At 42.0% G+C, this 13,350-nt stretch overlaps 1 protein-coding gene across 4 annotated transcripts in view; it reads left to right on the forward strand.

Moving 5' to 3' along the window:
• The window catches only part of UHRF2 (ubiquitin like with PHD and ring finger domains 2), a 92,897-nt gene that overhangs the window by 57,337 nt on the left and 22,210 nt on the right, over positions 1–13,350 (forward strand). For all 4 annotated transcript variants that reach the window (XM_062017166.1, XM_062017167.1, XM_062017168.1 and 1 more), the window contains exons 6-8: positions 6,018–6,204; positions 11,459–11,582; positions 11,950–12,057. In XM_062017166.1, coding sequence (XP_061873150.1) covers positions 6,018–6,204; positions 11,459–11,582; positions 11,950–12,057 — 419 coding nt within the window. The remainder of the gene's footprint in view (positions 1–6,017; positions 6,205–11,458; positions 11,583–11,949; positions 12,058–13,350) is intronic.

The following is a 13,350-nucleotide window of genomic DNA, read 5'->3' on the forward strand; positions in this document are numbered from 1 at the left end:
AGCTGTATCACCTTTATTAAAGAAATTTCTGACTGGACCAAGTCATATTCATACCCACAGGGTGAGGCATCCATAACTTCTCTGGGCAACCTGTTCAGTGCTCACAACCCTCAACATGAAAATTTTTTCCTTGTATGCAATCTAAATCTACCCTCTTTCAGTTGCAAACTATTAGGCCTGGTCCTGTCATTACAGGCCCTGGTAAAAAATCTTTTTCTGACTTTCTTATAAGCCCCCTTTTAAGTACTAGAATGCTGATATAGGGTCTCTTGGAGCCTTCACTTCTCCAGGCTGAACAAACCCATCTCTCTCAACCTTTCTGCATCCTTCTGATCATTTTTGTGTCTCTCCTCAGAACCAGCTCTAAACAGGTCTGTGTCTTTGTTGTACTGGAGACTCCAGGGCTGGATGCAATTCTCCAGGTGAGGTATCGCAATAGCAAACTAGAGAGGGAGAATCTCCTCCCTCGACCTGTTGGCCAAACTTCTTTTTAGGCAGCCCAGCATATGATTGGCTTTCTGAGCATATTGTTAACCCATATCCAATTTTTTGTCCACCAGAATCTTCCAAGTTCTTCTCCACAGGGTTGCTCTCAGTCCATTCAACCCCCAGCATGTACTGACACTGTGCAAGACCTTGCACTCTCTCTTATTGAACTTAATGAGGTTGACATGGCCCAACTTCTCAAGCCTATCAAGGTCTCTTTTGTCATCCAGAAATGTGATGAGGGTTAGTGATTTCCATTTGGACATTGAACCACTGGATGCAGATCATCCACTCTTTGAATGTGGCCATCCAGCCAAGTCTTTATGCATCTATGAGTTGATCAAACCCATATCTCTCCAATTCAGCACCGAGAATGTTGTGAGGGAACAAATTAAAGACCTTCCAGAAGACCAAGTAAATTACATCCATAGTTCTTCACTTGTGCATTGATGCATTCAGTCCATTTTAGAATGCCACTAGATCAGCCAGGGAAGATTCACCTTTGGTGAAGCCATGTTGTCTGTCTCTAATCACCTTCCCGTGTTCCATATGCTTTTGAGATGTCTTCCAGGAGTCTCTGTTCTGTGGTCTGACAGGGTACTGAGGTGAGGCTGACTGGTCAATAGTTCCCAGGGTCCTCCTTTTTACCTTTTTGTAAAAAATGGTGCAATATTCCTTTTCTTCAAGTAACTGAGGACTTTTCCTCACAGCCATGACTTTTAAGAAATGATGGGGAATGGCTTAGCATCTGTATCAGCCAGTTCCCTCAGGACTCTGGGATGCATCTCAAACCTGACTGTCTCTTATGGTGGAAGGGACTTCACGCCTTGAAGTTCAGGGACTTGAAAGATGTGGGAAGAGTAATTACCAGTGAAAAGAGGTTAAAAAATTGCTATATACCTCAGCCTTCTCTGTGTTGGTTGTCACTAGTTGTGCTTTCTCATTTGTGGGAGCAGAGAAGTGTATGGAGGGTTTCTCTATAATCTTTCTTTAATCATTTAAACTCATTAGGGAACTACAGGATGGAAACCCCTGGGAAACTGCCCTCAGAGATGAAAGGGCAGAACAGAGCACAGAGCTCACAGCTCTTTTAGGACTTTCTTAGAGCACAAGAACTCCTAATTTCCACGTGTGGGCAATCTGACACAGAGTGAGAAGATCTGCATTGCTGAGTAAGGATGTTCTGGTTGAATTTTAATCATTTTCTTTAATCTTCGTTTTCTGACCAACATACCTGTAGAAGCCATTCTTATGATTCTCTGCATCCCTTGCCAAATTCAGATCCAGCTGTGTTTTAGTTTTCCCAGTCTTTACTCTGTACAACCAGGTAGCTCCCCTATGTTCTTTTCTGGTTCTACTGCCTGTGCATTTTTTTTTCTTATGCTTTAATTCAACCAGAACATTCTTACTCAGCAATGCAGATCTTCTCACTCTGTGTCAGATTGCCCACACGTGGAAATTAGGAGTTCTTGTGCTCCAAGAAAGTCCTAAAAGAGCTGTGAGCTCTGTGCTCTGTTCTGCCCCTTCATCTCTGAGAGCAGTTTCCCAGGGGTTTCCATCCTGTAGTTCCCTAAACAACTGAAAGTTATTCTCCTAAATGTTTGTCCTAAAAGTGTCAGTGTCTTGCCTTAACTCTTCACCTGGCCCAAATCACTTGAGATTCTGAATTTCACCAAGGCATGATAACTGCAGTTTGGGCTGCCACTGCTCTTGATCTCTCCAATTAGTTAATCTGTGTTAGTAAGCAACATGTCCAGTAACAGTCTTCCTCTTAGTTGGGCTGTCACCAGGATTAAGAAATTATCTTTAATGCTTTCCATGAGTCTTCTGGACAGCTTACAGCTTTCTGTGCTGCTTTCCCAGCAGAACTCCCAGCAGTGCTACAGGGTTGGGGAGGAGTGGCTGGAAAGCTGCCAGGCAGAGAGGAACCTGGCAGCGTTGGTTGACAGTGGCAGAACACGAGCCAGCAGTGTGCCCAGGTGGCCAAGAAGGCCAATGGCATCCTGGCCTGTGTCAGGAACAGTGTTGTCAGCAGGAGGAGGGAGATGATCATTTCCCTGTACTCGACTTTGGTGAGGCCACACCCTGAATACTGTGTCCAGTTTTTGGCCCCTCTTTACAAGAATGACATGGAGGGGCTGGAGAGGATCCAGAGGCAGGCTACAAAGCTAGGAAAGGATTTGGAGCACGTCTCATATGAGGAACAGCTGAGGGATCTGGTGCTGTTTAGCCTGGAGAAAAGAAGGCTCAGGGGAGACCTTGTCACTCTCTACAACTACCTGAAAGGAAGTTGTAGCAAGGTGGGCGTTAGTCTGTTCTCTGTAGTAACAAGCAATAGAACAAGAGGAAATGGCCTCAAGTTGTGCCAGGGGAGGTTCAGTCTGGACATTAGGAGGAATTTCTTTCCAGAAAATGTTGTCAGGCATTGGAATGGGCTGCCCAGGTAGGTGCTGGAGTCACCGTCCCTGGAAGTGTTGGATGTTGCACTTAGGGAAATAGTCTAGTGCTTGATAGGGCTGGGACAAAGGCTGGACTCGACTCAGTGATCCTAAAAGTCTCTTTAAGACAAAACGATTCAATGATTCAATGATTCTATGACTGAAGTCCCACAGCTGGATGAGAGCCTGCGAGTGTAATGCTTGTAGAACTTGAAGTAACAAAGTTTCATCAACAGAATACCTGATTGTGTGGCCAGTAGTAGACGTGAACCATGAAGTTTGCTTTGTTGGCTTGTGTCATGGTTTGACATGACAGCCTTTTCTGGTAAGGGGCTGTAAAGATGGCTCCTGTAAGAAATTGCTCACAACTCTCCCCAGCTCTGGGCCAGACCCACTTCTGGGGCTGAGCCAATTAGATGCCTCCGCAATCACTTTTTAAGAAGAAGCCGGAAGAGGAGGATTCTTCCTGTTTCTTCTCATCTGCCCCTTCTTTTTCTCTGGCTGGTGGTGGTGCAAGGAGTGGGAAGAGTGAGAGAAACAACCATGCAGACACCAATGTCAGTGAGGAAAGAGAGGAGGAGGTGTGCTGGTGCAGAGACTGCCCTGCATTCTACAGGGAGGACTGGTGAAGCTGAGATTTGTTTGCGTTTTATTAAAGATACCGCATCAAAGGCAGAGACTCATTTTGCTAAAGGCCCCAGACCAGGGACAGAGACTCATTTTGCTAGAAACTCTGAATCAGAGGCAGAGACTCATTTTGCTAAGAACTCCAATCCAGGGGCAGTGACTGTGGCCGGAGGAGGCCATGTCCCATGGGAGGGACCCAATCACTTCATTTCAGACCCCGAGCCAGTGATTCTCTTCATTAAAACTATGGCGAGAAGAGGCCATGTCCCATGGAAGGGACTCAATATTCACAGAAGCTGTAACTGTGGGGAGAAACCCACAACAAAGCAGCTCATTAAAATTATTCCCAGAAGACGCCATGTCCTGAGAGAGGGACCTCGTATCTGCAGAAACTGCAACTGTGGCGAAGAATCCATGGCAGAGATATTCCCTAAGGACTGTGTCCTGTGTGAGGGACCCTGTATCGGCAGAAGCCGGAAACTACTGGGAAGAATCCACACCAGAGAAGTTCGTTGAGGACTGTGTCCCATGGGAGGGACCTCATGTTGGAGCAGGGGAAGAATGCCAGGAGTCGTCCTCATCTGAGAAGACAGAAGCAACAGAGCCCATCTGTGAGAGACTGACCACATCCCCCACTCCCTGCCCCCCTGAGCCGTTGAGGGGGAAGGAGGTAGAGATATCGGGAGCAGTGAGCTGGGCCTGGGAAGAAAGGAGGGATGGGGGAGGGAGATCTTAAAGTGCTGGTTGTAATTTTCTCATCATCCTATTCCCTTTTTGTTTTTGTTCCATTCTGTTTCCTGTAGGTAGTAGAGTAAACTTTCCTACTTTCCTCTCTAAGTCAAGTGCTGTAGTCTGTTTTGCCCAGAATCATAATTGGCAGCGAACCCTCCCTGCCCTTGTCTCAATCTACAACCTTGCTTTTTGCTCCCATTTCACTGGGGCCTCTGCCATCCTAACAAGGGTGGGGGTGAATGGGAGGGGCACGGAGCGAGAGACTGTTGTGGTGCTTCTGTGCTAGCTGGGCCAAACCATGACAGCTTGACCTCTAATTTTTCACCCACTAGCTCTAAGCCTGTTCATTGCTGTTTTTCAAAGACAGCTCTGTGCAATCCGTCTGTAGAGGGCAAGCCCTCCACCACTCCTTATTTGCTTGTCCCTCTTGAACCAGTTTATAGCCATCAGCTGCAGCACTCCCATCATCTAATTTATCCCACCAAGTTTCAGTGATAGTGATTAAGTGATTTTAAAGCAACAGGGCAAGGGGTAATGGGATGAAGCTGTAACACAAAAGGTTCCATTTAAACTTAAGAAAAAACTATTTCACTGTTCAGATGAGGGAGCAGTGGCACAGGCTGCCCAGAGGGGTTGTGGAGTCTCCTTCCTTGGAGGTCTTCAAGACTCACCGGGACATGTTCCTATGCGACCTGATCTAGGTGACCCTGCTTCTGCAGGAGGGTTGGACTAGATGATCTCTAAAGGTCCCTTCCAACCCCTACCATTCTATGATTCTAAGTCATAGCTTTCCAACTGTGCAGTTGCTTCCAACTCCTCCTGTTTGTTACTCATGCTACATTTCAGTTGAACTATCAACCGTGTTACCTTTTAAAAGAAGAAGCCCTAGTTCCTTTGAGGCATTTCACAGATGATTCCCTGTTGATTCCTGATACATCACCAGCCCCTGGCTCTTTGTTACTCAAAAGTCTGTCTCCTTCGCTCTCTAGTTCTAGTTGCTTCGACCTTTGAAGACTTTTTCTGAGAGGATTATTAAGCATTGGAAGGGGCTGCCATGGGAGGTGATGGAGACACCATTCCTGGAAGTATTTAGAAGATGCATAGATGAGGTGCTGAGGGATATGGTTTAGTTTAGTTTAGTTTAGTGATGGGCTTAGCAGTGTTAAGTTAGTAGTTGGACTTGATGATCTTAAAGGTCTTTTCCAACCGTAGTGATTCTATGATGCTCTATTATATTAGACTGGTTTAAGCTCAGATTCATTTCCATGGCATTTCTAAGTGACTTTTGCACAGAAACTATGGTGGTTTGTTTTCTTCTTTTAATGTTGGAATTTGTTTGGCTCGTGATCAAGTTCTCTTGGTAAAGTCTTTTCTTATTTCTCGGTTCCAAATTGTCATTTCATCTTCATTTCACTGTTACCAGTTGCCTAACTGGAATTTCTTCATGGCTGTATTTAAGAAGAGATTGTGCAAGGCTCTATCTGTAGAGAGAGTGTGCAGTTGGCATGTAGGGAACAGGAGGGGAGAAAATAAGGCAAGATACTGATTATTCATTTCCTTTACTACTTGTTTATATAGAAGAAAATCCCATTAGCCTTGATAGTCAAATACCTCATTGTAAGAAAAAAGGATTTTCCAGAGGTTAATGTTTTTGTGCAGAAATATTTTTTTCCTGTAGATACAGTAATGCACTTTCCTTAGATACATGACATTTCACTTCTTTGTTTTTGACAGGAAAAAGTGGCCCTGAATGCAAACACTGTAGGGCTGATCCTGAAAAGGAGTGCCGTTTTTGTTCGTGTTATTTGTGTGGTGGAAAACAGGATGCTCACATGCAGCTCCTGTGTGATGAATGTAATATGGCTTATCATATATACTGCCTGAACCCTCCCTTAAGCAAGATACCAGAAGATGAGGACTGGTAAATATACAAGGATGATTTACTTACTTATATTGCCATTCTGTACATGATACCTTTTTGGGTTTTGCACTTCCTGAGGCAATACTGAAGAATTTAATTTTTCTATGTTTTTAATATATAATAATAATTTATGTAATAACAATGTTTTCTGTCAAGATAATTCTTTTAAATCATTCACAAAGGATTAGTCCTAAGCTTCAATGACCATTGTGGAGTTTCAAAACCAATATGTTAATTTAATTCCTTATGATCTTCTGTGACATTGTCTGATCTGATTGTGTTTATCAATAGTGGCTGTTCCCCAGCATTTTAATTTTGTTCAAGCTTCACTGCTTGAACAATTATCTTATGCTTACCTTTCTCTTTCCCTTCATTCTCTGTCTTTGTTGTTGATCTTGTGCCCTTCCCATGTCTTTTTGTTGCATCTACACCATTCATTTTCCTGCTGTCAGAGGACCACCACTGTGCTGCTCTTCATTTCTGCTGTCCCTGCTTCTGACAGCAGGAAAACCAAGCTAACTGGCATTGTTAAATCAAGATAACTTCAAATTACAGTTATTTGTTACACTCAGTTATCTTGATCTCTGTGACATTTTTGTTTTTATTAGCTGTCTACAGTTTACACTGATATTTATCACCTGTTTGTGACTTACATAAGATGCTAATCCTTTATAAATGAGTAATAAATAGAACTTTATTCTAATAAAGTTTTCCTTATATAGACATCAATAAATGTAGAAGATGTCTATGAACATTTTATGGATTCTCTTTGGACCTTGTGATTAAATTTTATGTAAAAATCTGTGTGCTTTGGAAGTTTTAACATTCTCTGGAAATAAATAACTCAATCTCCTATACAATAGTGGATACCATGTAGGTTTGTTTATTTGTCAGTGCCTAATGGTCTGTGTGTTTTCTGGGACGTTGCATTTTTTAAGTACTTCTGTGTTTATGGCAGTATATGAATTAGTGATTGGGACCATCAACATCGATAGGTGTTTCTCAGTATGTACATTTGTCAGCAGGGACACTGTTGTTGGAAGTTTATCTCTTTTCCTATGAAATTTCTGCACTGGGAGGAGTTGTTCAGTGTTTTTAGAGGAACTACTGTCTTGAAACACTGTCTAAAAATATTTTCATTACCTCCCAGAAAAAGATATGGTTCAATGAAATGAAAAATAGCATTTATTTACATATTGTCTATGTGCCTTCCACTTCTTTCATATACAAAACGATTACACACATATGTTTGTTACACAGCATGTTAGTCTGGATTATCCCCAAGTTTTTCCACTGTCAAGGCAGATCCTCAGAGAAGCAAGGAGGGGGATCAACAGAACTGCCACCTTAGATTTCCAGAGGGCAGAGTTTGACTTGTTTAGGAAGTTGTTTGCCAGTGTCCCTTGGGAGACAGTCCTGAAGGGCAAAGAAGTCCAGGGTGGCTGGATGTTTTTCAAGAAGGAAATCTTAAAGGCACAGGATCAAGCTGTCACGATGTGCAAGAAGATGAGCCAACAGGACAGAAGACCATCCTGTCTAGAGAGGGAGCTTCTACTGGAGCTCAGAAGGAAAAGAAGAATTTATGATCATTGAAAGAAAAGTCAGGCAACCCAGGAGAACTACAAGGTGTTGTGATGTCACATAGGGAGAAAATTAGACAGGCTAAGGCTCATTTCAAACTTAAGATGGCCACTACTGTAAGAGATAGTAGAAAAAATTCTACAAATGTATTAGCAACTAAAAGAGTGCTAAAGGGAATCTTCACTCTTTAATGGATGAAGAGGGATCTTAGTGAACAAGGAAGAGGAAAAGGTAGAGGTACTTGATGCCTTCTTTGCCTCAGTCTTCAATAGTAAAACCAATTTTCTCTGGGCACCCATCCACCTGAGTCAGAAGACAGAATGAGACCCTCATAGTCCAAGGGGAAATGGTGTGTGACCTGCTGCTCCACCTTGACTCACACAAGTCAGTGGGGCTGGATGGAATCCACCCAAGGGGGCTGAAGGAGTTGTTGGAAGTGCTTGCTGAGCTACTCTCCGTCACCTACCTGCAGACTTGGCTCATGAGCGAGGTCACAACAGACTGGAGGATGCAAATGTGACCCCCATCTACAAGAAGGGCTAGAAGGATGATCCTGGGAACTACAGGCTTGTCAGCCTGACCTTGGTGCTGGGAAAGGTTGTGGAACAGATTATCTGGAGTGCCATTATCAGGCACACATAGGACAACCAGGCCCAGGCAGCGTAAGTTTATGAAGGGTAGGTCCTGTTTGACCAACCTGATCTCCTTCTATGACAAGATGACCTGCTTAGTGGATCCTGGCTATGGATGTGGTCTTCCCGGACTTTAGTAAGGCACAGACTCCCACAGCATCCTCCTGGAGAAACTGGCTGCTCATGGCTTGGATGGACCTGCTCCGATATAAGTGGAAAACTTTAGCTGACTGGGCCCAAAGACTAGTAGTGAACAGAGTTAAATCCATTTGGCAGTCAGTTACCAGTGGTGTTCCCCAGGGTTCAATGTTGGGGCCTGTTTTCTTTAACATCTTTATCGATGATCTGGATGAGGGAATTGAGTGCACCCTAAGTAAATTTGCTGATGACACCAAGTTGGATGGGTGTGTAGACCTGCTTGAGGGCAAAAAGGCTCTTCAGAGGTACCTGAACAGGCTGGATTGATGGCCTGAGGCCAATCACATGAGGTTCAACAAGGTCAAGTGCTGGGTCCTGCACTTTGGCCACAACAACCCCATGCAATGCTGCAGGCTTGAGACAGCATAGCTGGAAAGCTGCCCAGAGGAAAGGACCTGGGGATGTTAATCAGCAGCTGGCTGAATGTGAATCTGCAGTGTGCCCATGTGGCCAGCAAGGCCAATGGCATCCGGAATTGTATCAGAAATGATGTAACCTGCAGGGCCAAGTAAGTGATTGTCCCCTGTACTTGACGCTGATGAGGCTACACCTTGGATACCGTGTCCAGTTCTGGGCCTGTCACTACAAGAAGGACACTGAGGTGCTGGAGCATGTCCAGAGACAGGCAACAAAGCTGGTGAAGGGTCTACAGAACAAGTCTGATGGGGAGTGGCTGAGGGAGGTGGGAACATTTAGCTTGGAGGAGGCTGAGAGAAGATACAATCACTCTCTACAAATACCTGAAGGGGAGTTTTCATGAGGCAGGGTTCAATATTTTCTCTCCAGTAATGAATGGGCTCAAATTGCACCAGAGGTTTAGATTAGACATAATTTTGAACTGAGAGGGTTATTAAGCATTGAAACAGGCTCCCCAGGGAGGTGGTGGAGTCACCTTCCCTAGAGATTTTCAAAAGACACATAGATGACGTGCTGAAGGATATGTTTTAGTTCAGTGATGGGCCTGGCAGCATGATATTAGTGGTTGGGCTCAATGGCCTTTTCCAACCATTATGATTCTCTGGTCTTCTGTGCATGACTTCTTGCTTCCTACTGCTTGTCAACGTGAGTGCATTAATGTCATGTTGGAAACCATTCTCAACATGTAAGTGATTTATTACTGAGTGCAGTCCATAAGCAGTATTCTTACCTGATGACACCTGATCTTTGGATATACCAGCTGAGAATTTATTTTTTTACTTCATTCAGAGTATTCTGTGAGACCATCTGTCTGCAAGTGCACATCTGTTTGGTCCATCTTCAGTTTCCCCTTACTTTCAGAACCAGCTCTAATCCAGTACTCCAACAACAGTAAAGTGTGTCTGATTTACTAGTCATAGGAAAGTTTCTGATAGAGAAAATATTTCACTTGACATCAATGAACGCTTAACACAAACCTCCCAAATCCTTTGTTCTACCCTGAAAACCCTTTTCTACTATGTTCTACCCTAGTTTCTTCTGCACACTCAAAAGGTTTGCTAGACGTGTCAGAATACTGACATTGAAATCTCACTAGATATCAGTCTCTTTTTGGTTTACTTAGTGTGCCAAGATTATCTTTGCCTGATGGATACCTCAAATGATTTTTCAGATTAGGTAGTCTTCACTGGCACCCCTTGTTTTTCAAAAGCTTCTTATGAAACATTCTTATGAGTTATCCTACTTTTATTTCAGAAGACTACAGAGAAAGTTTGAAAAACAGATGATTTTTTTTCAACTGCAGCCATTGCTGCTCTGATCTCCTTACCTTCTTCCACTAATCTCACTATAACTGCACTGCACAGATTCCCAGGACAGTATTCCTCCATATAGAAGAGTGAAGAGTCAGTGTTCTGTAGACAACCAAATAAGCATTAAATTGCTTGGCAACATAATCTTTACAGTTACTCGGGTCATATATTAAATGCACTTTTAGACCCTTCCACTTACATTTCTGGAAAAAACCCCAAAAAACTAATTTCCACAAGTCGTAGAAGTTTAATCATGAAAATGTCTTGAAAAATGTTTGTCAAGCTTTTAAACTTGTTTTTGTTTGCTATGTAATGGTATGAGTCTTAAGATTTATTCATGTAAGCATCCATGGATGAAGACACTGGGTGGGAGAGGTACTATTATGAGTCAGGCTTGTGACAGTGAATTTTGGGCTACTTCATGATGCCAAGCCTGTGCAGTCTTAGTTGTATGTAGAGTGAATGCAGTTGCACTGGGCAAAGCAACGTTTCCTACCAAGGTGGAGGTCTGTGCTCTCCCTTCTTGTATACTAGCAAGGAATCATGGCTATCTGATCCAAGTAGCTTCAGTGTTGTGAAGGGAAGGAGAGAGGGAGTGAATCAATGCTTGTGTGTTTGTATGTGTATGTGTGTACTCACATGACATGATACCTTGGCTCTGTTTGGCATTCATCTGTCTGCTGTGAAATTTATTGCACTAGATACCAAAAAAAAAGAGTGAGCAGGGCATAGAAACAAACCATGAGTACTGTTTAGTAGCATACACTGATCTCAGCTGTCTTTTCCTTTACATGAACTAAATGAAAGAGAATAGAATTAAAGGAGAATACAGGAGACATGGGGACTTCTCACATATCATGTGAGAAAGAATATTTGAATGTTTTGCCTCTAGCACTCTACCTTCAAAGTAACTGAAATGCCCTTTTTTAAAAGTTGATAGTATTTGTTCATGTTGGGTTCATTTTTTAAGCCATAGGCTTTAGCTGTTTAAGAGTGGTGTATTGTTGCTGGCTTGAAATATTCAGTCAAGATAAACAAATTGCCATGATTTTGGCAACAGAAAATGTATTGCCATTATTATGAAATAATTGAGAATTTACTAAAACCTTTTTTTAGGTATTGTCCTTCCTGCAAAAATGATTCTAATGAAGTTGTAAAGGCTGGAGAAAAGCTCAAACAGAGTAAAAAGAAAGCAAAGATGCCATCTGCCAGTACTGAAAGCCAGAGAGACTGGGGCAAGGTATAGTGTGTTTTAGAAACAGCTGTTGCTCTGATTGTTCATGTATGTGCTACATCTATAATTCTACTTACATATGCACTACACAAAATTCAGTGCTGGGTTGCACAGACAATAAGACAATGTTTAATCCTGCCCACTATCTACTGGCAGTTAAAGCAGTGGAAGAATTGTTAAGATGACTAGAGGTAAAAACAAACAAACAGAAAAACCCAGCCCCTGATCCCTCCCCCAAACCTATTAGTTAATTAACACTCCTTTTAACAGTTGTTACATATTCTTTATAATGACCACCTATTGATATCTATATTAATTTACAAATGGTCTTCAACATTACAATTCTAATTCATTTTGTCTGATATATTTTTAGGGCATGGCCTGTGTTGGTCGCACTAAGGAATGCACTATTGTTCCTTCAAATCATTATGGACCTATACCTGGTGTTCCTGTTGGGACAACCTGGAAATTCAGGGTTCAGGTATGTTGTTTCAGTACTAACTGTAGTTGAAGTAAGGAAGAATAATAAATGGTTTGGGCACTAAAATAAATGTAGATTGATAGTTGCCATTTTCATCAGAACTGAATAAAGCAAACACATTATGATCCTAATATTGGAAGTGATGCCAATAGTAGTAGGAGTTGAAATACACTGATTTTACAATGCAATAAAAGTCTGTTGTCATTAGGATAAATACATTTCACCTGTTAAAATTCTAAGTGGTATACTTAGTAAATAAAGTCAAGTATCTTCTGAAGCATATTTCACCTGAACTGATATCTCACTCAGGAGATGTAGACTGTAGATTTCAAAAACATTAGATGGTAACACTGTAAACTGACCCCCTTTTGGTTTTTTTGGTCATACATGATAGATGTCCAGCTCCTCTTGTAGGCTAATGAACAGTTTAAACCAGTGTAAGCATGTATAGCTACTGACATTAGCTATCCATTCAGTCGTCCTTTGCTATTTCTTGCTCTATCTCCTTTTTTGTTGCAAATATTTCTTAGGCCCTGTGACAAAGTAGATTGGTAAAAAAAAATGATAGAAAAATAATCCCATCTAGGGTAGAAGGGCAGCTAGTTTTCCCAGCCTTTTCCAAATTTTGGTCATATAAACACAATGCAAATACTCAGAGGGGCAGGAGAAAAAGCAGTACTGGCTTCATTTTGTGCTGGTATTGGCATTTTTGTGTTTTTAAAGTGTTCAGCAAACGTACTTCTTTTTTCCCAACCTTATCCAAAAGCACTGACTTTTGGGTTACGTTTTACTTTTTTAAATTATTGGTTTTAGTTAGAGAAATAAATACTTTTTAATTTTTGGAATCAGATAGTTCTTTGTCTCTTACATGTATGAAGAATTATAATTGAATGGTTTTTCATTATGTTTGGAAGAATAGGAAAAGAGTTTTTTAAACTTCTTGAGGAGGGCCAAGATAAGAATCAAAGGCCTCTTCTGATTTGTTTTGTGAATGTTTCATCACCTGCTTTCTCATGAGACAAAAACAGGTGTTTTACTGTTGAACTGGCAGAAAGCAAGCTTAGCAGGCAGTTTTCCTCTGATGGTGATGTCTTCTGCTTCTGTGTGAAGAATTACATACTTGGAAGGCCATGCAAGTTTTAATGTTGACATATTTACCTGAAGATCTTTTCCCCTTAGCAAGTTTGTCAGTTTCTCTCCTTTCTAGAAATCACAGTGGAGCAGCCAAAACCTAACCTGATTAATCCTTTCTCACCTTGATGTCCATCATCAGCACTACCATCAATACAAGCA

Source organism: Colius striatus, chromosome Z (assembly GCF_028858725.1).
Source record: "Colius striatus isolate bColStr4 chromosome Z, bColStr4.1.hap1, whole genome shotgun sequence".
Taxonomy (NCBI): Eukaryota; Metazoa; Chordata; class Aves; order Coliiformes; family Coliidae; genus Colius; species Colius striatus.